Here is a 27,710-nt window from a genome sequence, read left to right as displayed (position 1 = left end):
ACATTCCGTCTAGACAGGACGTATTGTACTGTCTGAAGATCACCACCTGCCTGAAAAGGAAATCAGGGCTTTTTGGTGCGTTTTTTCTTTGGAACTATGCTACTCTCTCAAACCTAGTTGATTTGTGTAGCCACTTAATCATAAGAGCATGCTTTTTTCATCATTATTGTTAGAGAAATGCCAAGTGGTTTTGTAGCAATTCAACATGGAACAAATACAGCAAATTTAGCTAATCTCTGTATTCAGCCTTGGAAAATTGCACTGGAAATTTACTGGCCCAGATACAACCTCTACTTGCCTGCTTGTTACCATGGTGATTGATAATAATTATAAACAAATAGTGTTTTATGTACCCATTCAAAAAAAAGTATTCACCTCAGGCAAGTGAGTGACTAGCAACTTGCAAGGCAGATGTAATCACTCAAAAATGGTACATAATCCAAGACTCCACTCAGCATAAACAGCATCAGATCCTGCCCAGTAGCTTGAGATGTTTATTCTAAAGCCAAGGACATTTTAATTAGGACACTTTTAGGTTTTTGTGCTTATTAACTGGTGACATATTTTAAGGGTTAATTATAAAAAAACAAACCTCTGTTGTTACAGTATGTTAAACCTGACATAGTCTTTTTACCTACAAGATAAAATTAGGTAGGATCAGAATTTTGAATTATTCATGACTTTTTCTAACCAATTTTTCCTCCTCTCCTCCTCCTTTGTTCAGTATCAAATCTTCTTTGCGTTCCTTTCACTCAAGATGAAAGCATTATTAAGTCTAGGAAGTGAAACATCCCAAAGACATGTAGTTCAGTGAAATCCTTGTCCTGTAATCCTAACATTCTATTCAGTGCCAGTATTCAATATCCTCCTTCCTATATAAGCGCCACAATATATCAGCAGTTGATGAGATTTATTTGTTATACTCCTGCTTTCCTTCTTCATGAAAACCTTAATCCATTCTTTTACTCCCTTAGGAGCCACATTGATGTGGGTGATTGGTTCTGCTATGCTTGCTAATCCAGCAACTCTTCTCTTCATTCAAATTGCTGTAATGTTTGCCGAGGGGATATGCTTGTTTAGGGTTAGGCTAGCACATGTGCTGAGTTTTAAAAGCATTATTAATATCTAATTATAATCTGACATGCTTGGGTAATGTCTGAATATAAATATTAGCAGGGTTTCTTCTGGAAACTGCTTTGTAAACTAATGCTTGAATTAAACAGTTTGGCCGTTTTTTAGGGCAATCGGAATTATTTCTGGCAATTAATGGAGACAGGCTACTGGACTAGATGGACCTCAGGTCCGCTGGCTGGGAGAAAGGGAAGTGCAGTGGGGAAGGGGCTGATGGGAATTGTAGTGCCCTGCTTTGCAGCGCCATCATCCTATGTTTCCTAGTTGCTACATTCCTGTTGACTTCACTGGAAGCCCCGTGCATGAGTTCAAGGGGAAAATATGGCTTTTCGTGCCATGGTGTTGTCTCTTCAGAAATATACACATTTCTAGCCAGAAAAAAGAAAGCCTCAATTATTACTAAGACTAAAATGTCAAAGAATGTTGCTCTTGGTTTACAAGTGTAAAATCCTTTGCCTCTAACCTTTCAAAAGTAAATCACCTCTGTTAATGTAAAATTCAAAATACAGAGAATTTAGTATGCAAATAGCATGTATGCCAAATGCATCTAAGGGGAGCATGCATATTTCCATAGAAAACAAATGTGAGTGCAGAAAAGCAAATGTTTTCTACCAATAGAGCATATACACAGTTCTCAAGAGGATCTGTCTAGCAATTTATTTTCAAATTGTTGGAAGTATGCAAATTCCTCAGAATTAAACGTGAAGTTAAAAGAAATGGCTTCTATTAAGGACAAGGCAGTCCAAAGAGGCAACTGGGAATTTAATAATTCAATCAAGTATTGTAACTGGCCCAGCAGTATATCTAAAGGCATCGACTCAAATGTCCGTTGAGCTTATCAAGGAGATAAGTGGCATTTTTGGAAAGATGTCTTCTAGAGTGTTGCATTTGGATCCTTTATCTGTCATTCATACAGAAGCCGGAGAGTTGTGATAATGTGGCATGTGGGATAGTTCCATTTAACGGCTGAGTCTACTCTGAAAAGGGTATGTTTAAAAGTGGCACCTTCTTACTCAACAGAGCTGCTCCCTGTGTGTAGTCAGTGCTACAGCTGATTTGTATAGCAACAAATATAAGTGGTGACTACTTGTTACTCCTGTTAGCACAACAAAACTAAAGGAGAGTGAGCTTGAATCTATCCTGTCTCATGCATAACCAGCAGGATGAACTCACTTGTAATTTCAGGATCAAATCCTTCCTGAAGACTATAGGGTTGCACTGCTTTGGCTGAGGTTATAATCTGAAAACAATGGGATTGCAGAGATGGAATTGCAAAGTTACAATCTGACCTGCACAATTTTTATTACTGGTGATTCCACATGGGCGTAGGTGCTGGAATAGGGGTGCTGCCACAAAAGTGGTTTCCATTATATCCTGGGCTTACAGTTTGGTTCAATGGCTCTCAGTACCCCCACTATAAAAATTGTTTCAGCACCTCTGAACATGGAGAGTGCTTTTCTTCCTTTCTCGGCATGCGCCAAGTGGTATCAGGGCTGGCTTGTGCGTCTGGCTTGCCAGACAGGGGTAGGACCTAGTAACCCTCCTTTTTTCCCTACATATCACAACCCTTCAGCTTATGGTGCATTTCCTATTGTTTTCTTGTGTACCACACTGTCTGCCAAACTGCTCCACTTGCACATAGGGGTGCCTGCATGGGGCTTTTTTATCTGGCTGCATCCTCTTTGTCCCCTGTGCATCACCAGAATTCAGACCTAGACATACAGGGCCAGTTCTCGCCTTGTCTTTGCTTGCACAACTGCAGTGGGAGTTGGGGGTTCTCAGCACCTCTGAAAATTGGGCCACCTTTACTTAGGTGATTAAATATAACCTTAGGAGCCTAACTGTAGGCACCCAATGTTGCAATGTCAGGACCAGCTTTCCCAAAGACACGTAGACATGTAGCAGGAAGCCCCTCGGTTTGATTTGTGCCCTGCTGTGGTATAATTGTGATAGTGACATTTTAATCAGCACAAAGTCAGCTGATGGATTGTTTCACGTATCCCTAATGTTCTCCACAAACGAGGAGCAAAGTAAACAGTAGCCAACTAAAAAGTGTGTCAGGAAATAGAGTGTTACCTATTTACTGAGCAGATATAATTAAGCGGATACCAAAGTTTGACAGGGGAGAGGCTATGAAAGCCAAGGTGACTTTGCCAGAGTTAGGATTCCCCATTGCACTCTGGGTGTGCTTGGCTCTCATTTATGGTGGTAGGGCTTTGCCCTTGTGTGTTCCCCTGGTGAAAGAGAGAATCTTAAGCCTCACTGGCAAAACTCAGCTGTTGCAGCATCTCATAATTCATTCAGCACTCTGCCCATGAGCTCCTGGGGGCCTTCTTTGGCTGCATGGCTTTCCCTTCCCCCTTTGCCAGTCTTTGCTTTTCTCCTCTGTTTCCCTTCCTGATTGTAACTGATGCTGAGCGTTGATAATGATGGTGGCAAAACTTCCTTACCTTACCTCTCTCACACCTGCGTTCCCCTTTCCCACAAATAAGGTACCAAGTTTGTCACTTTATAACAACTGCAGAGGTTCCAGACTACCAGCAGCCACTTGCTGTTGTCTGAGAACAGAGTGGGATAGTACAGGCAAGGGAAATATGAACATGCTCACCTTTTACTCACAGAAATGACTGCACTGAAAAAACGCACAACCAGGATCTTTGTATGACTAGTGGTCACTCAAACAGCAGATGGCAAATATTGTTCCTGTCTAGTCTAGCAAGAAATAACACCAAGAAATCTAATAAAATGAAGCTGGCTGAAATCAGGTAGAGAAGAACAGTTGTTTGATAAAATTTTCCTATGACAATTTTTTTCTTTCAAGAAGTGAAATAATTCATTCTAAGACTGGAATCCATAAATAACTGCTGGTTAAAAAATTATTTCCCATGTTCAGTTAGCAATGTACTTATCCATTTATGATACATTTGTCTGTGCTACCGTTAAGCCTCTGGAGGCCATTGGTCCAATTCTGCTTTCCTTATTTCTGACAGTTCCTACTGACCATTTTGAACTGGACTCCTCAGTGGCTACACAGGCCACATGATCCTACTGTGGCCTCATCTCTTCTTGAGCTCTCAATTATATTCTCTCTAGTAACCTGCTGGTTCTGCAATTCCCATCTGCTCTGCACCCCACTCGGTCAGAGAATTCCTACCTCTCCCCAGTTAGCTGCTTGGATGCAGGGGTTAGTGGAGATGAAGGGGAGATTGATGATAGAGACAGAGCTGGTTGGAGGACTTTCACATAAGGGCCTCACAAAAGCTTCAGGTAGCCACGAGCTAGGTCCCATTTGCACGAATTATTAATAAACCAAGTAGTGGGCATAGGGGTGACTAGATAGCAAGTGTGAAAAATCGGGACTGGGGTGGGAGGCAATAGGTGCCTAAAAAGACAAAACCCTGAATATTGGGACTGTCCCTATAAAATCAGGACATCTGGTCACCCTAAGTGGACAGTATATGGGCCCAATTCAGCCTCCAATGAAGACAATGAGATTTTGCCATTAATTTGAATGGAAGTGGGTCCTGTGTTCCTAAAATGTTCATGGTTTTTGGTTTTTTCCTTATGCTTGTTGAGATTCATTCTCTTACATTAAGTGATACATGTTGTTTCTTCTACACACAGGTTGTAATCCTTGGTAAACATTCCAGAGGTTATCACTACATGCTAGCTAACCTGGTAAGAACTTTTTCATCAGCAGAAGTATAACTAAGTTTTAGAGGGTAATATATTCTATTTAGGTTGTGTCAGCTTTAATCAGCTAAGAAGGTAATGCATGAAGGAGTGCCTGGATTTTGAGAAATGACTTCAGTAAATACTAGAACTGGTATGTAATAGTAATTTCTACTCAATTACACAGTCTTTGTTTTGTCTAAGAAGTTCATATCCTTTACTAATTTAAAAATAACAATTCAATTATATGTTCTCCACTAATTTATATCTCTTAAATAACTCACTAGATAATACTAATCTTCTGTATAACAGATTTTAAATTTAAACACTATAAAAATAATTACATTTTATTTGTACATAATACAAGTGATATAAAGAACCAAATTAAAATTTGTAATTCCATCTAGTAAAGTAGCCAGGCTATTTAACAACTTATTGGCTTTATATAGGTAGAACCTCATTGCAGAGTTAGTACTTTATACATATTCATTGACCAGGCAGAGGACGGTATATTTTTATCCATATTAAAAATCCACTTCTCCATACTCTATAACTGACTTTTCAGATATTTCTTTGATATTTTTGAAAAGCCATCAGCTAGACATGCTGTAGAAAAGGGTTATAATGTAGTTGATCCTGCAGAAAGAGTCATTTTTAGCTTCTTTGTGTGGAAAATGTTCTTCTAAAGTCATATCACACTTTCTAGTTAGTAATCCTACTTTGTAGAAGAGTCTTTATAATGATTTTTTCTGTGTATGAGTAAAGCAGGTTAGATGAATTTTAAAATGCCATTTTCATTATAAATACTGTGCGGCTTTAAAATGTGTCATTGTGCATTATGGAACTGATCCTATTCACACTGACTACAGTGTACATTGCATAAACCAAAAAACAGTGGGCTTAAATTGCTACTACCTTGTGCCACGCATAGCCATTTACACTTCTGCAAGGTGACTGCAAACTGCTACCCAATCAACTTGCTTTCTATATCCACTTTGCGCAGGAGTAAATGACAATATGAGGCATAGGGCAGTGGAGAATCAGGCCCACAAGGCTTGAAAGTGAAACATTAAGGTAAATATTGTGATAATTAACACTGCACTGTCTGGTGTGAGGATCATGCTTTGCCACAACACAGCAGTGAGAACAACAAGGGGCATCAAGGAGCCTCTGAGTCACAGAGCTTCTTGGCACTCTCTCGTAAAAAAGGGGGACTGTTAAGCATTTCCTGCTCTGCTGGCTGGTGCAAAGGAGGTATTGGAGCCAGGCCCCAACTTTCTCCACCTCTTTTGGTGTGGTTTGCACCTTAAGGGTGTTAATAGTGGCTGACTCTTCAGCAGAAGCATCAAGGAGGCTCCTTGCACCCCATCTCCCCTTTACCCCCAACCTTTAACACATGCACAAGGTGCAAGAATCAGCTATAGCAACCTGCATGGAACTTGGAGGGAGGAGTACAGGTTGCAGAAGGAAAGAGTTTGGAAGAGGCACTGAGAAGCTATTGGGAATGCACGTAGCTAGAATGCTACCTGCAGATGCAGCATCTCTGTAAATAGTTCTCTTAAGGAAGAGGTAGTTTAGTTTTACGATCATGGAATCCTTTCACATTATTATCCAGCATGCAGTATATGAAATACCAGTTATCATCTGACGCTACATATTTTAACAAAAGAGTCTGAGTAATTCATTAATCCATATACCAATCAGTCCTCTTCTTCTGAGCTTTATGTGTAATATTGTGTACCCTTTTTGATGTGTTTTGGATCACATGGAAACTTTGCCACACTGGAACAAGCCAGTGTTCCATCACAAAGGTCTGGAATCCATGTGTTTCCAAATTCCATTTTATTCCAGTACTACAATCTACTGCTGCAAGAGATTGTCCCCTAGACAGGGTATCTTCTGCTAGCGGCAGGGAACTTTCATCAGTTTCTTTTGTGCTAAACTAGCCAAAGATTAAAAAATAGCATCTTATCAGAATGTTTGTCTTTAAAACTGAGCCAAGTTGCAGACACTTCGTATGACACTGATTCTTGTTTTCTGCACATATTCTTCCAGGGTTTTACAGATATTATGCTGGAGAGAGTAATGCATGGAGGCGCCAATGTTACTGGATTTCAGATTGTTAACAATGAAAACCCAATGGTTCAACAGTTTCTACAACGCTGGATTAGACTGGATGAAAGGGAATTCCCTGAAGCCAAGAACTCTCCATTAAAGGTAAAATTTTGTTGACAGTGATGGAAGCCTTTTGCATTGTGTTCAGCAAAAATCAGATTCATTTTTAAATATATACGTGTATGGATTTTCTCTGCTCAGAATGAGTCAGAACACTCACTGCCAGACAAAAAGAGAGAGATTGTTAGCTGGAAACATGAAATAAACACATAATGGTGGACTCTGAGGCAAAGAGCCCCATCCTGCAGTCATTCCACATGTAACACTGCCACTGACCTCTGTTAGAGAGGACTGAAAAATATCCCTTTATTGTATGGAAGTATAGATTTGGGTCCAAACTACGTAGCACTGGGCAATTCCAGCTGCAGAATGATGTAGAATTGGACTCACGATGGGGCCACCATGAACCCCTCCCAATATTCCCATTAGGGAATGGAGCCCCAATAACTCCATACAGCCAATTGCCCTTATAAGGAAATACACTGTTATGCATGCTAGGCTATTAGATGTCTACGAACCATTTTCTTTGTATGTTTTTACCTGCTGTGTTGAGGCACATAATATAAACATGAACATGATTGTACATAAATATATCTATGCACAGGCTGAGGTGGGTAGGAGCCTGTTTTTACATTGTCTACACACTTATCTTCAATTATGTCTCACCCAGTGAGAGGTGTTTCTCCTCAGGAACGAACATTTGCAATGAGCATTTGCCATGTCTTTTTTATTTTCCTTTCTTTATGTAAAGGACTGTTTAACGTCCCGTCTTTACTGATGGTTGACTCCTCAAGCAAGCGCACAACTTGTGTGATGCTGTTAACTTGACGCCATTTGTGTTTAAGATGCCTTAGTTGTTGCTATTGCTCTACTGTGGAATCTCATACACAAGTGATCTTAATAGCTGCCCAGGTATCTTCTACAACAAAATCCTTCTTCATGGTTGTCAGAAGAACTCAATAACACCATTTCTTCCAATTCTTCACTGTGCAGCTAATGTTTGTCTTGGCAAAGTATCTACAAACAACAGTCAGTAAAGAACCACGTGCCACGAACTGACAGTGCTGTCACAGATCAGAGAGTTCTTACAGATGCAATGCAGGCTACCCACTGAACGCATGGTTATTTAGCACCTAGTCAAACCAGCAGCAGTGCAAGTAGAATCCATTTCTTACCCGTACCGGGGGCCACCAGCTAAGGGGGGGCAAATGACTTCCTCATATCGCCCTCCATGTGACTCCTCGCCCGCAGCCTGGGGCCCCCACGCTCTCCCCATCCCCGCCCCATGAGCCATCCCACATTACCTGAGGGGGGGCTCTGTCCTCCTCCTGCTGCGCCAGAGACTTCGGAACCACAGCGGGGAAAGGAGCAGAACGTGGTCAGTCCCACCCCAGCAGCTCCTCAAGCATGGCTCCACCATTCCCAGCCCCGCCCCCGGCCCTTCCACACAGCTGCGCCTCCTCTGCCGGAGGACAGGGCTGGGAGGGATGGGGTTGGGGGCGGTACAGCTGCCCGAGGGGCTGCCAGCTCCTCCTGTGTCTTCACGGTACGCCGTACCGGCTATAAATATCTTGCTGGTACGGCGTACCAGACCGTACCGCCGTACTTGCACTGCTGCATATCAGTTGATTTTGGGATACAAAGCCAGTCAAAACCAAAGGTAGACTTCCAGCTGAGCTCTGCATTGTTAGTGAGCATAAAAGGTACAGGAGACGCAGCTTGGTATTGCACGTGTCTGGATAAGCGGGGTGTCTTCAGTTTAACAACTTGTGTCCATAGCTAGATGGCTGATATTGCACCCTGTTGAATAAGGTCTAGTAGAGCATGAGGGGTAGTAAAAAGCATTATAGTTCCTCTAAGGTATATTTGCTACTGGGTTGTTGACTACCCAGTGCCACTTGGATGTGAAGTGCAATCTGCTTCATGATGACTTGGAACCATAGCCATGGTAGTTTGGGCTGTCAAAGAATCAGAATGATTCCCCCTTTACCACAGACCTGCTGGGGCACATTACGGTTTTCACCCTTTTTACCGATGTATCAGGAAACCTCCATCCACTATTTCCCCCCCTAAACATGTACGGCAGTTCTGGACATGTCACCGATTGATCCCCTTCGTTCTCCATGTTACCATGTCCCTTCAGCAGGCCTGGCAGAGTTGTCTAGGTGAGGTAAGCTGGAGAAAGCCCCACACAGACTCCTGGGGGGTTCCAGGACATAGCTATACAGTATGTCTTACATGTGCTAAAATTCACCCTCATCTATGGACTAAAAAGGGTATTGCTAGTAACAGAATCACAACCTGTTAATACCCCTCCCTGATTTTCTCTGTCTCTTTGTTTTCTTCCCCATCTGTAAAATGGAGGTGTAAAATACTAACCTTATAGGAGGGATGCTAAACCTGTCTACCAGCCATCTCATAGCTGAAGCTGTTCTTCTGTCTTCTCCTTAATTTTTACAAGGAAAGAAATTTCTTATTCCTTTACTGCATTTTATATTAATGAAATGGACACTTCTTCCCTAAGAAACCTAATGATCTCTGCTGTTTTACCAGTTCCATCTAACCATTTCATTCCAAGCTGACACCAAACTACTCGAAGATACACCCCAACGACAGGATTTCGCCTATCATGAAGGGCCCCTGCATGCCTCTATCTGACACAGACACACTACCACTGAAGAGTCCATGGGGGGTAGCTAGCCAGTGTCCCATAAAACAGGGCTAACCCTGATGTCCCCTATTAATTACAGAGCCAGGAGCACCTGTCACTTTAGAGGAGCTTACTGGAAGATACAGGAGTAAAGGGAAGTATCATACTTGTCTTAAAGCTCAGAAATATATGATGTTACCCTAGGCATATTTTAATCCAGTCAAAAGCAATTTACATTGGGGAAAAAGTTATTCTCTATCCTTTAAAAATAATCTTAGATGGTAAAACACAGAGATTGCATTACCTTTGTACAAATGTACTGCTCATTATAGAAACTTACACAGTATTCATCAATCAGTCAAAAAGCATACTTAAAAAATGGATGTACAATATTTTTGATTAGAGAATAAAATTACCTAGAGATTAAAGCCCTGATGTTTAATTTATTCTGTATTTTATCAGCCTTTCCCTTCTCTCCCTCTCTGTCTTTTCTTTTTCTTTGCCTGCTCATGCATTTGTAAGTAGAATTCGAATAAAGCAGAAAATTAGATAGCTCTTTTGGCATAACTTGGAAGGGACTGCATTTGGGTTACCGGCAATTGATCCAGTCTACTGAAAAAAATTATCGCCATGCAGGCTTTATGTAGTGTTAGATTGGAAAGCTATTACAAGATTTTTTTCATGCAAGAATAAATATCATTTTAAAATATCTGAATTCTGTGTTGTTATGTGGAAAGTGTCGTGTAATATTTGTTAATGTATGAGAGAGAGAGAGAGCACTGCAATGCCAGAACCACAGGAAAAAAAGGTAAGGTAGACAAGGATTGAAATAAGCAGCTGCATCCAGCTAATCACAGCTGTAAAGATGATCTCACCATGAAAAGGGCAAGGCAGTCAAGTGTTTATAAACAGGACCATAATTTAAAACTTGGGAAGAATGGCTGGCACAAAAAAACTTTTCCCTGACACTAGTTGTGCTTTTTTTTTTTTAATCAGGTGTGTTTCTCTGGATCTGCAGGCATAAACGCACACACCCCTTGCAGTTTTGTAAACGTTACCATATGTTTTACATGGTTATTATCAAAATGGGCAGCCCCCCACCATAAGAGCAAAAACATTTTTCAATGTAGTGGCCACCTGGGGTTTTATTCTCCCCTACAGGATAGAAGTAACTACCATTGAAGTCAATAGGATTTACTCATGTCCTGTAGGAGAGCAGCTAAAAATGCTATTGAAATCCAAGATTCCATCCTTCCAACTAGTGCATGGGTAGTGTTTGTTTGTTTTCACACCTATGTAAGTCAAATGGGATGCAAGGGGGTCTAAATGATCACGCCGTAAGTAAGGTTTGCTAAGTACCAGGAGACAGGTGAGCATTCCGGAATGTGCATACATGCACTAGATTCTTTTTGGAAGTCAAATATTTCTCACTCATTTACATACAAATACTCTTGAGATAGGATGGGATCTAATGATGCAGCAGCGTCAAAATGAGGTCCTACAGATGTTTGCAAGATTCGATTTTTCAAGATTACAGTGGAACTCTATATACAGCATTTAAATGTAATGCTGATCCTGTGCACACAAGGTAGTCTAAATCCTATGCTCATCAGGAGTGCTTAGCCAGAAATTAATAGCTCGGTGTCCAGAGGTTGGGCCAGTCTCTAGCGAAGTACAGTTTTCATATGAATCAATGGATATGAAAAAATACAGACACGTCTCGTAAAGACATTTGTTGCTTATGAATTGGGCATGATATCAGATTTATAACCTAAGTAATGATTGTAGTTTTGTACAATATAAGGAAGTAGTGAGGGTGAGGTTGTTTTGGGGCTGGGTTTTTTGGTAAGGAAAGTAAACCAATTTGTGGCTGGTCATGGATCCTAGCTAATCAGAAACATGGGCCAGACAGAAACAATTAATGTTAATTTTAAATTACTCCTAGCTCTTTGAGTTGGTTAGCTCATTTTAAAAAAAAATCCAAGCAAAACTCAAATATGAGTTGTAAGTTGCAGCTGGTTACGACATGGCCTAGCATTGCATTATAGGTCTTCTTCATCAACCTGCTTTAGATAGGCAGCTCTCCAATTAAATCTAGTCAGTACGTTACAGAACTATAAACTATTTTTCTATATACTGTAGAAAATCATAACATTTTAAATTTCTTACTTGAAATATATGTAATTGTTAAATAACATGTGACATATGGGGGGGGCGGTGAAATTGTTGCTGCTCTAAAAACATTTTAATGGGGGAGAAATAATTGACCTTTATAAACCTGAGGCAATTTCCAGAGTGCAGTTTGTCACAATTATTTTATTTGCATCAATTTTAGTATACTTCTGCCCTGACCCATGATGCAATACTAGTCATAGCAGAGGCTTTCCGCTACCTCCGAAGACAGCGTGTTGATGTTTCCAGGAGAGGTAGTGCTGGAGACTGCCTAGCAAACCCTGCAGTGCCCTGGAGCCAAGGAATCGATATAGAAAGAGCACTGAAAATGGTAAGGGCAAACGTACCTAACCTATTGAACAGGAGTATCGCATTTTTACAACATATGTCTTTAAAACAACAACAAAGGCTGAGTATCTCCTGAGCACCATTTTTCAAGGGCACAATGAAGGAAGCAACTTTCAAAAGCTACCTGTAAATCTGCATGGGCAGCTTTGCAACAAATGCACTTGTAAGGACTCTGTCCATGCCCAATGGAGCAGAACTCACATCCTTCTACTCCATAAGCACAAGGCCTTGGTGCTGAAGCTAACAATTACTATCCTGTACCTAGGCCAGTAAATAGGGTAATGACAAACACGAGAGTGGTCCGACATCCCATCCAATTAAGGGCCATGGTGACATATTCAGTGTGTTACACATGTGCCCTCTTCCCCAGGGCCAAAAATTTGTCTTCTAGAATTCAGTGTTCATAGGGATTAAAACGCGACAACTGGGCAACAACTGTAATAGCTAGCCAATGTGACACAGTGTCCACTGTACTGTATACTAGCATCTCTGCAAATGGTGGTGTTAAAAGCTTTGCGAACATATTCTGAGGCTAGGATATAGGCTGACCTATTTTGAGGTCAAAAATGTGGCCCAAAATAAAACAGAACTGGGTGAACAGTTTATCCTCAGGCGGTGTATTGTAAACCACATATATAGTATGAGCATATGTACCTGTGTATGTTTATCTATATATCACACCAGTCAAAAACCAGCTTCTGTTTTTTTTCTAAAAGTTGCACAAACAGTATGATCGACTATGTTAACAGATTGCAGGATTTCTGCATCAGCCTGAACCTTAGCCCTGCATTTTGCCTCACACCTGCTCTCTGAACCCTAACATAACCCTATTTCCAACTTGATTACTGCCTGTTTGGCCAGTCCATAGTGCTAACCATTAGTTATTGCATCAGATCTAGTATTGATCAAATCCCTGTGGTTTTGTTTGTCTTTCTTTCCCTTTTGTATTGAACTGATTTGGGGGCATAGAAGTGAATGAAAACCTACCAGATACATAGGATCTGATTTTGCTCAGACTTGGACCAGTAGAAATCAGGAATAACTGCACTGGTTTCAATGAAGTTACACTGATGTAAGACTGAAGTGAGTAAGATTGGAATTAAGGCCGCATGATATAAAAAGGACCCCTAGATTAATCTTCATTCACTTGGCTTAATTATTGCTTTTTCAAATTTGCCAAATTGGAAGCATCAGATCAAAAGGGTAATTCCCTCTCTCATAGAATGAGAGACATGGTTCAGTCTCTCCCTGTCAGAACACTTCTTATATCACTGAGTCAGTTCCCTAACAAATGCCCTAACTGTAGGTTCATTAATGTAGCATTACACACTTTTGAAGATAAGTTAATTAATTTCAACCTTCATAACAGTTAAAAGATTTGTAGTGTCAGTTAGAACTTAATTAGAAGTGATACCTAAACCCTTCAAAAGAGATCCCAAAGTGCTTATATCCACAGGGCTCGAATGGGAACACAAACAGTGCAACAAGACACACCCTGCTTGAGAGAGGTAAAAATATCCAAATGTTGGTTGGTAAAAGGCTGCCACTTTAATAAAAGATTCATAAGATACAGAGCCAATTTCATGATTGAGGCAGGCACAGGATATTGAATTACATCAGGGTGATTTCAGCCCATTATATTTAAACATTCTAACATAAGTTGAAGAGGTTTATCCGTCTATCTCAACAGCCCCACTCAGTACCCACTCAGTGCAAGATCATCACACATCCCTGATTCCTACCAGAACCCACACCGTGAAATATGTTCTTTTTCCTGTTTAGATGGTGATCTTGTACCTTTGCTTCAGGAAGTTATGACTTCCAATTAATAATATTTTCTACCTACATCAGCCATGGAACACCTGAAAAAAAAAAAAGAATATTCAGTACAAGAAATCGGCAAACAACCAATCCAAGCGTCCTACAAATAACTGATCTAAGCATCAGACTCAATGTCAAACTGCAGTCACCTTGCCAACAAAAGGCAGATTGGTATTACCTGATTCTGCATCCTTATATCTTTGAAAAACTATTCAAGTCTGTATTTCCTCCCCTGAATTTGAACCTAAAGTGTCTGATAAGTGGACAACAACTGACCTGAACATTAAAGGAACTGGCACATGAAATTGCAAGCCCAACAGCAAGGATTTCTAATGAATCCGTAAACTTGGAGTTCATACCCTATGACTGGAGAATTGCTCATAGAGTACCTATTTTTAAGAAAGGGTTGGGGGGGGGGAAGTGATCTGGGAAACTACAGGCCCAATAGTTTGACCTCAATTGTATGCAAGGTCTTGGAACAAATTTTGAAAGAGAAAGTGGTTAAGGCATAGAGGTAAAAGGTAATTGGGAGAAAATACAACATGGTTTTATAAAATGCAGATCGTGCCAGACCAACTGGATCTCTTTCTTTGTGAAGATAACTGATTTTTTAGACAAAGTGCAGTAGATCTAATCTATCTGGATTTCAATAAAGCACAGTTCCACATGAGAAATTATTAGTTAAATTGTAGAAGATGGGGATTAAGATGAGAAGTGAAGGGTGGATAAGAAACTGGTTAAAGGGGAGACTACAATGGGTCATATTAAAAAGTGAAATGTCAGGCTGGAGGGAGGTTACTCGTGGAGTTCCTCAGGGACTGGTCTTGGTACCAATCTTATTTAACATTCAAAAAGTGGGAGTGTGCTAAAAAAATTTGCAGATGACACAAAGTTGGATGGTATTGCCAATACAGAGGAGGACCGGAATATCATAGAATATCTGAATAACCTTGAAAACTGCAGTAATAGAAATGGGATGAAATTGAATAGTGCAAAATGCACATCAGTTGGAAGCAACAGACGAGGAGAAAGACCTGGATGTTTTAATCACAGGATGACTATGAGCTGCCAATGTGATGCAGCCATAAAAAGGCTAATGCAATCCTAGAATGCATCAGGCAAGGTGTATCCAGTAGAAATAAGGAAGTGTTATTGCCATTATACAAGGTCCTGGTGAGACCTCATCTGGAATACTGTGTGCAATTCTGATCTCTCATGTTTAAGACAGATGAATTCAGACTGGGACAGATGCAAAGAAGGGCTAATAGGATGATCGGAGGAATGGAAAACCTACCGTACGAGAGGAGACTCAAGGAGCTTAGCTTGTTTAGCCTAAGCAAACAAAGGCTGAGAGGAGATATGATTGCTTTATATAAATACATAAGAGGGACAAATACCAGAGAGGGAGAGCAGTTAAGTGCCAATATGGACACAAGAACAAATGGCTATAAACTGGCCATCAACAAGTTTAGGCTTCAAATTAAATAAAGCTTTCCAACCATCAGAGGAGTGAAGTTCTGGAACAGCCTCCCAAGGAGAGCAGTGGGGGCAAAAAACCCTAACTGGTTTCAAGACTGAGCTTGATGAATTTATGGAGTAGGTGATATGAAGACACTGCGTATGATAATGTTTGGCCCATCTGCAACTGCTAGTAGCAAAAGTCCCCAGTGGCTGGAGATGGAACACTAGATGGGGAGGGCTCTGAGTTAGTACAGAGAATTCTTTCCCAGGGGTCTGGCTGGTGGGTCTTGCCAACAAGCTCAGGGTTCAACCAATCACAGTATTTGGGGTTGGGAAGGAATGGCCTGCCACGTCAAATTGGCAGAGACGCTGGGGGGTTTTCACCTTCCTCTGCAGCATGGGGCATGGGTCTTTTGTTGGTATAAACTAGAATAAATAGTGGATTCTCTGTAACTGTAAGTCTTTAAATCATGAATTCAGTAACTCAGCCGGACGTTACAGGTCTATTACAGGAGAGGTGAGGTTCTGCTGCCTGCGATGTGCAGGAGGTCAAACTAGATGACCTCAATAGTCCCATCCGGCCTTAAAGTTTAGGTGTTATAAATAATCACTTCATTTGTGATTGCCTCCACATTCCTCTGATCACAGAAGCACCCAGCTTTCTTGTTTCTCTTTCTCCTACCTGTAACAAGGCCTGATCCTGCAAAGTGCTGGGCACCCTCCATTCCCATATAAGTAAAAAAACCAACAAACAAAATCTGAAGTTAGTGGGGATCAAGTGCACAGTAGCTACTCTGATTACCTTCCCTCCAGACATATTGTTCTACAAACACAGACCATAGCTTCTTGCTACTGAGAAAGTGACACCAGAGCCTATTTAATCCTTATGGATTAGATGTATCCTCAGCAGATGGATTATCAACATTTTGAGCAAACATAAACCTTAATGTTTTGCTAAACTTGAAATGGATTTACTCTGGCCCTGATTCAGGAAAGAACATAGAACACTGAGAATGGCCATACTGGGTCGGACCAATGGCCCATCTAGCCGAGTTTATGGTCTTCTGACAGTGGCCAGTACCAGATACTTTAGAAGGAATGAACAGAACAGGGTAGTTATTGCGTAATCCATCCTCTGTCATTCAGTCCCATCTTCTGGTAGTGAGAGGTTTAAGGTCACCCAAAGCATGGGATTGCGTTCCCTGACTATCTTGGCTAATAGCCATTGATTGACTTATCCTCCATGACTTTAAGCACATGACATTAACTTTAAGCACATGCTTAAGTCCCATTTAAACCAATGGAATTAGCATATGCCTGAAGTTAAACTCATGCTGAATAGGCCTGGATGGGTGAATCAGGGCTTCTATGGTTTCTATGTTTGCAATAAAAGTTCAATAAAGTTTGGAATCATAATGAGTTGAGCTGAACCTAAGAAAGTCAAGGATCTTCTTCCAGTCCAATCAAATTACTCTAACATTGACTCACATCCACTACAGACACATAATTTACACTCTTTATACATCACCTCTGAATTTGGCCCACCGAATAAATCTGGGGCGAAGGGATTTTACTGTATTATGTGATCCATCCCTGTGCATCATGACAAGATCGATTGCATCATCTCAAAACCATCCTTGGCAGATCAGTGACCAGCTTTGAACATCTCGAGTGACTATGATTCCACAGCCTCCTTAGCAGATTGTTCTATCACCCAACTCTTATTACCGCTATAAAATTTTTCTAAAATTTAACATAAATTATCCCTACTGAAGTTTATGACAGTTACCTCTACTGTCTTAGCTTGTCAGGATTGATAAGTGATGAATTGAAGTATCTCCTCCTTTAATACTAGGGGAACAAGAAAGATTTTTTTTTCCTTTGAAACAAAGTACTTCATACTTCCTTCAAAATTATTACTGTGAGTAAGTAATGGTAATGACTTACATTTATATAACATCATCCATCTAGACAAAGCTCAATCTCTTTACAAGGTATAGACATAATTCTGCCACTCTTCCTCTAATGAGGCTGGAGTCTGATACCTTCAATCATATTGACTTCATCAGGTCTAAATTGTGGAATAAGGTGCTACTCCGTGTAAGAATATCAGGATCTGGCCCTGCAGTATGTATCACTTGCACCCTAATTGTGAGGGTTTATGTGGCACTTCAGTGGTATATGCACCCTGTGTTGGCCCATTGAAAAGGAGTGAATTTCACCAAGTGTGAATAAACATGGCAGAATTGGACCTTGTATATAATATATATGCAGGATTCACTCAGCACTGAAATACAGCCTTCCTTCCAATGGAAGGTGGCAGCTCTGCATCAGCTTATAGGCAGTGAAGAATAATAATGTTTACAGCTGAAACTGGGAGAGCTGGGGAATTTTAGGTAGACAGAATGTAAATGTCCCTATTGGACGCTGGACAGGGCACAGGTATTAATGGAAATGCTCACAGAGATAGTAAATTCCTTCAGGACATAAAAGAGGGGGGAAAATAGAAATAATGTTCTATGTAACTGTTTTACTATTTCCCTGTTTAAGGTACAAGTCCAAGGAATGACTGGAAATATCCAGTTTGACACCTATGGACGCAGAACAAATTACACAATTGATGTGTATGAAACGAAAGCTACTGGATCACGGAAGGTAAGTTCTCAAAATATAGTCTCCTTGGGCTTCTTAAAAAATATGTATCACCGCAAAGTCATGAAAACAAGCAATGTCATACAACTGTTGTGAAGACATAAAACCTGATAAATCCCCCTCCTACTACATTTATCTCTCCTCTTCCCTAATTCTTTAGTTATGAAATTTTATAGGAATGTAGTTCCATTCTGCCCTTGTTATTCTGAACCTCCCCCCCGGCCTTTGAATCCCTTCACTCCTTGAATACCTTCCTACAGCAAATGCCTTGGCTTCACATCTGAAGTACCTACCCTGCCACATCTCAACTCTGATTTCCTCCTACAATGGTGTCCTGAGACCCTTTGCCCAGTCCTCTCTCCTAAATTCCTTTTCATCTCCTCCTTCCTCTCCATTATAGGCCTCAGAGCAATAAAGAATTTGGAACACATATATTTTAAAAACCTCTTAAAAACAGTGTAAAACAGCATTTGGTTTTTAATCGGGATGTTCAAAGGACGATTATCTCATGTCCTAAGATAAAATATTCAGAAGTGCCTAAGTGAATTAGTAGCCTATGTCCCATTTTCAAAAGTGTCTGGGGGCCAGATTTACAAAAATATTTAGGTGCCCAAAGATGCAAATAGGTGCCTAGTGGAATTTTCAAAAGGGCCTAAGCAGGTTAAGTGCCTAAATCCCATTGATTTCAATTAGAATTAGGCACCTAACATTAAAAATTCCAGTAGGAGCCTATTCGCATCTTCAGGCACCTACATACCTTTGAAAATCTGACTCTGATGCACTTAAAGCCTTGAATCTCATTGCAAGTCAATGGGGCTTATGCACCTAAATCATTTAGGCACTTTTGAAAATTGTACCCTTACTCTAGAAATGGATGCTTCTGTATAACAAGAATCCCAGCTCCTCAGCCTGTGTATGTAACCCTAGAGCTACATGACATCAGGTCTTGAACCTTGTCACTGAACCAAAACTAAATATTGCCCCTCCAGGACATAGGAGCTGTGTTATTTTTATCCCCTGCCTTTACCTGACCTACACTTGTAGCAGCTTATATTTTTGTTTTGTTTTGTTTGAAAAGGGTGGGTTTACTTTAAATAGTAGCTATTTGCAGTGGGTTAGAGATTTAGTGTGCCAGAAATAGACCAGGTTGAGACTGATTAAGTGCAGAGTTCAAGTGAGACAGTTAAGGCTGCAAATAAAAACTAGTTCATTCAAAATTCTGCAATTATTTTCTTGTCCTATATTGTATTCCCTGGTTGCAGAAATGCAGGAATTATTCCATGGGTATTCTGATAAGCTATATTATGTAAGGAACCATACATTACTTTCACATAGTTTTTGCCTATCTATTTCCATGCTACACCCTCAGCGATGGCACTATGTAAAAATTCAGCAAAAGGTTCCCACAGCCCAATGTTGGCAAGAAAGTGTCCCATGACCTTGTTAATAGCTGATGAGATACTTATGGGGTCCTAGAAAAACTTTTAGATCAATATTCATTTGTTTGTATCTTGAATAAATCTAAGTAAAAAATCACTTTTTAAAAATAAAAAGGGCAGCTCTATTTAAGCATCAGTTTTATGCACCAAAATCATTATAAAAATATGTAACTAGGTAACACTCTCTGCTTTTGTAGGCTGGTTACTGGAATGAATATGAAAGATTTGTGCCAGCATTAGACCAGCAAGTGTCTAATGACACTTCATCTGTGGAGAATAGAACAATAGTAGTCACTACCATCCTGGTAAGTTGCATGTTCTTAGTCAGTATGTGCTTGGGTGGTAAGACACGTGTATTGTGAGATTTATTGGAAGGCCCAGTGTTGAATGCTGTGTGACTTCAAGTGACTGAGAAGTTCAGCAACCTCCAGGGATGTACGGAGGGCTTGATCCTGCCAACACTTACACACATGAGTAAATTTACTCACGGGAGGAGTCCCACTTTCTCAACGTTGTGCTTTCCTTCTTCTCAGTTACTTGAACTCAGTGGAACTCCTCACGTGAGTAAAGTTACTAATGTATATACGTGATTGCAGGATCTGGCCCTTACTGCTGTAGGACCAAATCTTGCAGCCTTCACTCAGGCACAGCTCCTGTTGATTGAGTAAGGATGGCACAATCTGGCCCACAGTGAATTGGAAATGCTTTGACAATATGTAAAGACATCCAATGCTTGTGGAGAATAATGCTCTTCTTGTATCTCATAGTCTGTGTTATCTGTGTCAGTTCTAAAGCCTATTGCTTATATGGTCTGTAATACAGAATTATTTGTGCCCTTGGTGCCTGTTACAATTGTCCTGAGCGTGAGTCAGTTTCATGACATTGCGAGAAGGATCGTATTTTACTTGACTATAATTTACTGAGACACACTCAGCCTTTCAGCTGGGATTTTCAAAGAAGTCTACGGGAGGTAGGTGATCTGCGGTGGAGCTGGGCACCTAAATGCCTCCGGCTTCTTTGAAAATCCTAGCATCATCATGATCCTGCACCATTTAAATAAGTGGGGATTTTGCCATTGACTTCAATGGGAGCAGGATCGGGTATATCACTGCTTTATAAGCTGTGTACTGCATTATTATAGTGTGCTTATCTTTGATCTACTGGAGATTCAGGCCTGATCCTGAAAAAGACTGTAACTTTATTCATGTGAGTAGTCCCATTGCCTTAGTGGGAATACCCCTGTGATTAAAGCAAATTGCATATTTGTTTGCAGGATCTGGCCACTGATGAATTTCAGGTGCGCTTCTAAGGATTTTAAACTAAACTATTCTGTCTTGCCAGGAAGCCTTTAATGTTTATGTGAAGCTGACTTGGAAATCTTTCCAATTATTATATAAGAGCAGCCCAGGAAATATTGTTGATATTTGCCAATAACATAAAATAATGCTAATAACAGCTCTCATTTTGCATAGTTTAAAGGCATGTGTTGTATTCATAGACTTTTGATCTTTGCTTTTGTTTCAAAGGAATCGCCCTATGTAATGTATAAGAAAAACCATGAACAACTAGAAGGGAATGAGAGATATGAAGGATATTGTGTAGACTTAGCTTATGAAATAGCAAAACATGTTGGAATAAAATACAAACTGTCAATTGTTGGAGATGGGAAATACGGAGCTAGGGACCCTGAGTCTAAGATATGGAATGGCATGGTGGGTGAACTAGTCTATGGGGTAAGTTTCCCTTAACGTTCATTTTAATGTTCTTTTTTTAAAAAAAAAAATATGCACAACGTTAATAAACTGCAAAATAAAAAATCTCTGTTTAAAATTGTTTTACAATCTCTAGATATTTATTTTTAGTCTCATTTTGTAGTCTGTTTAAAAAAAAAAGTTTTTTGTTCCATCGCATGGAGAGTGGTTTTTTTCACTGCCACTCGCAACTAGATTATACACCAAACCATTACGCAATGGTATTTGGGGTGAACATATTTACTTTGCTTAAACACAGCGGAACATTTCTGCTCTTGTAGCTTTGACCTAAGCTAACAACCTGTACATGTTGATCTAGTGTGCACCTTGCTTTCTGCTTGCAGGCTGTCAGTCATTTCTTCCTTCTCCCTGTAATCTTTGTGAACAGTAAGGGATGTATTGTGCCCTTCACAATGTGGGTGCATATGTTTGCAAGGAGAGGATACAAGGCTCTTCCATCCCTTCTTTGTGCATATGTAAGGCAGGAGCGTATCCTTCTCTCCTCTGAGCACTGGGACTGCACAAGGCTACCAGCAACACTGGTGCTGGCTCCCAGAAAAGAGTGCAGAGCTGGCTTTGCATGAGGAGACATTTGCCCTGTCCCCTTGTAAAAAGATGGGATAGAAGCTGTCATCCGGGCTGGAGGAACTCCATCTCCAAAGCTGCCAAGGGACCTGATCCTACTCTCATTCAAGTCAATGGCAAAACTCCCATTAACTTTCCTGGCCCTAAATGGCTGGTCCTGCAACATGGAAACCAATGGGAGTTTTGCCATTGACTTCAGGCCAAAAGATGCACTGATGTGTTATGCCTTTTCACCAGGGCATATTTCATGATACAGGCCTAATATCACCACATTTATGGAGTATTACAACCTCAACAAGGTCTATTTCTCCTAAACTCTGGATTTAGTTTTTAAATATCTGCTATCAGTGAATCAACTGCTGTCTAGTTAATTGTGTTGCTATTTTTCTGTTTGCATATCGTGTGTACATCACTTTGAGTAATAGGCACAAAAGACACAGGGTAACTGTTTTATTGTTGCTATATTTAAAAAACAATTAACAGAATTTAGAATGCTGAAGTAGTAACTCAGGCCTGCCCAGCCCATTAAACTTGTATGTATTTTAAACCTTAGAAAACAGTAATTTTATGGTCTGACTTTTTAGGGAGGAAGGAGTGGAGTCTAATAGGGACTAAGTGAAGTGGATGGGAAATCAGGACTCCAGGATCCTATCCTTGCCCTCCCACTGACTTGGCGTGTGACCTGAGCAAGTCACCAAACTTTATTGTGTCTCAGTTCTACCACCTATGAAACAGGAATAATAATATTACCTATCTCACAGGGTGAGGCTTTATAAGACACTTTGAGAGTTGCTAGCTCAGGGCATAGTATATTTACATTGCAGTGAAATCCTAAACTCGCAGTGTCTCTGTCCAGGTCAAGAAACTTCCCCAGTGTTATCTATAATTAGGTCATCTGCAACTGCCCTAGTCATGTAGGCATGTAGCAGCAAATAAAGCAGATATAGTCGCTTTAAAAATGCATACTATGCCCAAAAGAGAACCAAGTGACAAAGAGAAAAGTAAATTCCTAAAGGAGTAGTCGCAAGCTGGGATTGAGCTTGTTGGCAAGTGTGTTATAAGCAGTGTCACTTCCTTTGGGACTTGATGCAGGTAAAATTAACCTCTGCAGCTGCTGGACCATGGAAGATGCCTCTGTATCAAGGGCTTGCAGCCGGGAAGACTAATACCAGTTCTGCAAGGTGCTCCCAAAGAGCAGGCCTTGGTGAGGAGAAAGTTTGCCCCCTTTTTCAAGCCAGCTTTTCTTTGAATAAGCTGGTTTGATGTAGAGCCCTCAGCCACATCCTTCTGGAACTAGTGCAACTCAGAAGGCTGTGCCAGTTGTATATTGCCGAGCCCCAGGTGCTTTACTTTTTTCCCCAGTGCAGTTGGGAAAATGAACAGCTATTCCTTATTCTTGTGCAGTTAGCGCTTAATTATTTGACTCGCATTTAACTGCAATGCTCAGTTGTCCAAAGGGCAGACATGTCCCCTGAGGTCTGACTGAAGATCCAGCCCAACAGAGTTGCCCAGTTCTGCTGGGCTGGTGCTGGAGTGGAACTGCAGGATCCAGCAGGCCTTAGGGAGACCACCTGGATCTCTGTAATCAGGGAAGGCAACTCTGCTATGTTGAAGTCAACACAGACTTCAAAGCCTCCCCCGATCATCTGCGGGCTTCGGGTGTCTTCCTGAAATGCTCTTATCCTTTCTCCATCTTCAGAAAGGGGGACAGCGACCTACAGCACTCTCAGAGGTGGGGATAATGAGCATGTGGAAAACACTTTGAAGATGAAAAATGCTCTGTAACCACTAATTATTAGGAACCGGTGTCTCATTTATGTGATGACTCTCATTTATCTCCCATGAGCTCAAAGCTCTATTATGAAACTGAAAGTAAAGGTGCACGTTTCCCCAGGTGCCACTGTGAGCCTTGGCTGTGAAAAGACTGTCACGTTTGCCTCCTCTGGATTCCATTTTGTGTAAATGAGGGGGGAATTAATTTTTAATTTAATACATGCCTTTATTAGCATGTATATAAGCCAGACAAGCAGGGATAAAAGAGGCTTGAGTTGGGGTTTTTTGGAGCAAGTTTATCCAGCAGTTGAACAGAGCTGCTGCTGAACGCACTATTTCAGATTGTATTTGTTTTAACAGCTAACTGCTGTGCAGTCACATGTCAAATAAGATGATACCATGTTATAGAATCACAGAAATGTAGGGCTGGACGGGACCTTGAGAGGTCATTTAGTCTAGTCCCCCATGCTGTGGCAGGATCAAGTAAACCTCGACCATCCCTGAGAGGTGTTTGTTTAACCTGTTCTTAAAAACCGCTGATGATGGAGATTCCACAACCTCCTAAAGTAACCAATTCCAGTGCTTAACTGTCCTCAGAGTTAGAAAGTTTTTCTGAATATCTGACCTAAATCTCCTTGTCTGCAGTTTAAATCAATTACTTCTTGCTGCTAATCTGACATGTTTGTTGGCATCGCTGGGAAGACAATATGCAAATCCTATTTAATATTGTCCCTTTTGTGTGCATTGCCTCCTGGTTTCCGACCTTTTTTACTGAAGCACTTAGGGCCACGACAGAGTCTGAAATTTCAATGCTAGAAATCTAATTAAAGTTAATTGATGTTTAGCTTCATTTTTGCCATGTCTTCGTTGCTGCCTCCCCCTTACTGCTTCCTACCTTCTTTGGGGGCAACCAGGCACTGTCAGGAGAGAAAAGGCAGAACAATCCCTGTGCTTCTACCTTCTGGCCCGTGTGCAGGGCAGATGGGTAGGGACGGGTTCCTTGTGTGTAGGTTCCAGGCAGATTCTTGAATGCAAAGCCATTTGCTTTCATCACATTTTTGTAACTAAAATTTGGATTTCTCATTTAGCTTCATTTTTGCACATTCTCCTTCAAACTAAGAGCAAGGTTCTGAGCTGTGCTGAATTTCTACTCAGTGCAGCCGAGAAAGAGCTGTCAGAGCGACCTAGATTCTGAGGGCAGAGCTGTATCTGCTCTAACCCAAGCATAGGTTAGCATAGCTGAGCGTCTGCTCTTATCTAAGCCATCTAGGAACAGCCCACAACAGACTATAGCCCATATGCCAGCTAGTGGTGGCCAGAGAACAACCTTCTCACTAGCACTGCTCCCTGCCCCATGACATATCCCCAACTTCAGGCCTGGGTGGGGGGCCTGGTGATGAAAGTTCTCCCAAGGTGGATGAAATTCTCCGCCAGCAGGATGTAGCTGCTTTCTTGTCCCTTTGCACCTCTAGAGTGGCGCAAAAAGGGGTGGGACACACTAGAGAATTGGTGGCTGCATGGGGATGATGGCAGTGGGGTGACTCCCCACTGAGAGGAGAGTTAAACTGCTCCCAATCTCTGAACCTGAGTCAATGTTTACATCTGACGAGCAGAGCACCCCACCATGGCAAGTGCTGTCCTCCAATGAGCCATCCACTAACAGCATCCCCTCTACTTCTGCTGATTAGCAGCACCTCCCACCTCCGACTCGAAGTCCTGCGCCCCAGTCAAATACACACCAGAGTCTCCACAGCTACAGCCTTTTATAGTTTGGCTCTGCCAAACAGTGTGGCAGGAGGTGGACAAAGCCATGTGGCCACCTCGTTTCCCTCCCCCTCACCCCCCATAATAGTGTTCCACTCATATGGCATAGGATCCATCACTCTGTTGAGATTTACAATAGAGCTGTGCTTAGGATGGAAGGAAGATGGTCCTGTGGTTACAGCACAAGACCTGGCTCCAGTTCCCAGTCTGTCCTGAGTGATCATGAGCAAGTTGCTTACCCCAGCCCAGCTCTCACTGCTAGCAAGGGAAGCAATATGCCTTTACCCCTTCCATGGGCTGGAAAAGAGAGTTAGACTGCTCCTGATCTCTGAACCTGAGTCAACATTTAAATCTGAACAGCAGAGCAAAGCACCAAGGCAAGTGCTGTTCTCCAATGAGCCATCCCCTCTACTTCTGCTGATCAGCAGCAGCACCTCCCACTGAGTGCACACAGGAGATGTTTTGCTCAAGGCTTTAAACCTACCAGCCATTGAGGTCTAGACAATGGCTCTTCTCCCTAATGTAGGGTAAGCCTCTTTCCATAGGCTTTTATTTAGTCTCTTCCTTTTGAATTATGCTCCTGTTCTTTCTTTCCTGCTCAGCTAGGGAATCCTCCCCCGCCCAGGTCTGATCTGGTTTTCACAGCAGTGAGGCTAATTGAAAGCAGGTTTAACACATTTCTTAGTTGTGAGAACAAAATACTTTATTGGGGGGGGGAAAGAACCCAAGCTCTACAAGCTCCATAAACCTTCCCTTGATAAAAGAGTCTTTAGTAGAACCGCTTTACGAAGGTAAGATGCTGCAAAGGAGAGGAGCAGGGAATTCAGGGAGATGCAGCCTCTCCGCTGTCATATGTAATGTTTGAAAGTGCTGATATACTTCACTGCATTAAAGTAGCCAACTAAAAGGAATAATGTTCTGCTTCAAATTATTCTGGCCACTTGTGCTTAAGTAGCATCATGCTTTTGTGAATGGGATGAAAACCATTCTCATCATGGGGGCAGCAGCAGCAGCTGTGTGCTAGGAGAAGAAGGATGGGGAGGACAAGACATTGTTCTGTTCTGAACTCTGTCCCTAACTCTGCCCCTAATTCCCAGATCAAGAAGACAGACCCATGCTAGCTCTGGCCGAATAAGCGTGCTAAAAATAGAGTGTAGTCAAGGCCAGCAGGGCTAGCCACCCTAAGTATGTACCCATCCAAGATGCTAGGCATGGACTCAGTACAGCTGGTTCCTCGAGCTGAGACTATGCTACTATTTATAGTGCATTAGTTCAATCAGAGCCAGCATGGGTATGTCTCCTCAAGCTGGGAATTCCCCTCCCCTCTGCCAGCTCAAAGTGGGGCTGTTCCCTAAGTCCCTTAGTCTCCCTGAGCCTTAGACTCTCCAGTTGTGAAATGGGAATAATAATACTTCCTTCTCTCACATGGATGTATTGTGAGGATGTAATTACTAAACACTTTGGCCATGTCTACACTAAGGGAAAAGGTGCATTTTTAACATGTTAGCTAGTGCAGTGGTTCTCAGCCAGGGGTCTGGGGCCCCCTGGGGAGCCAGGAGCCGGTTTCAGGGAGTCCGCCAAGCCTGACCGCTGTCAGACTCGCTTGGGCCCAGGGCAGAAACTCAAAGCCCTGCCGCGCAGGCCTGCAGCCCAGGGCCCTGCCACTTGGGGCTGAAGCTGAAGCCTGAGCAACTTATCTTCGCGGGGGGGGGGGGCCCTTTTGCATGGGGCCCCAGGCAATTGCCCAGCTTGCTACTCCCTAATGCTGGCCCTGGCTTTTTTATGCAGAAAAAACAGGTTGTCTGGCACAGCTTGACTGTGGAGATTTTGTAACGAGGGTGGGGGGGAGGCTCAGAAAGAAAGAGATTGAGAATCCCTGAGCTAGTGTCTTAACTGTGACATTTACCACCCTAGAGTAGACAAGGCCGGTTGTAGTTTTAACATGCAGCAGCCCTGGGGTTTACCATGCCCAGCTAATGTGTTAAAACTACAATGTGCCTCATCTACACTCGGATTTTAACATGCGTGTGTTAACACACATTAGTTCATGAATACACATGTTCATTAACATTATCTAATTTGTTAAAACACACCTTTTTCATTAGTGTCAATATGGCCTTTGAAAGTGTTTTAATATCCTTGAAGGGAGTGGTCAGCATTCAAACATCCACCTTTAGATACTACCCGTAATACATGAGATAAATGAACTTATTTCCTGTTCTAAGTATAGGGAGAAATGATGGCATCTCACATGGTACTGAACAGTGGCAGATGCTGATCTTTAATCACAACCACCGTATAAATCCATAGCACTAT

At 41.6% G+C, this 27,710-nt stretch overlaps 1 protein-coding gene across 6 annotated transcripts in view; it reads left to right on the top strand.

Moving 5' to 3' along the window:
• The window catches only part of GRIA3 (glutamate ionotropic receptor AMPA type subunit 3), a 221,808-nt gene that overhangs the window by 109,044 nt on the left and 85,054 nt on the right, over positions 1-27,710 (top strand). For all 6 annotated transcript variants that reach the window (XR_007358352.2, XM_048863289.2, XM_048863288.2 and 3 more), the window contains exons 5-10: positions 4,756-4,809; positions 6,859-7,020; positions 11,964-12,131; positions 17,981-18,085; positions 19,719-19,826; positions 21,048-21,254. Coding sequence is in view for 5 of the 6 variants with exons in the window: in XM_048863289.2 (XP_048719246.1) it covers positions 4,756-4,809; positions 6,859-7,020; positions 11,964-12,131; positions 17,981-18,085; positions 19,719-19,826; positions 21,048-21,254 (804 nt within the window). In the remaining variant the exon portion in view is untranslated. The remainder of the gene's footprint in view (positions 1-4,755; positions 4,810-6,858; positions 7,021-11,963; positions 12,132-17,980; positions 18,086-19,718; positions 19,827-21,047; positions 21,255-27,710) is intronic.

The sequence above is a fragment of the Caretta caretta genome, chromosome 9, assembly GCF_965140235.1.
Source record: "Caretta caretta isolate rCarCar2 chromosome 9, rCarCar1.hap1, whole genome shotgun sequence".
NCBI classification, from domain to species: Eukaryota; Metazoa; Chordata; order Testudines; family Cheloniidae; genus Caretta; species Caretta caretta.
The sequence above is the reverse complement of the archived record's forward strand: the minus strand, read 5'-3'. Positions and strand labels throughout refer to the sequence as shown.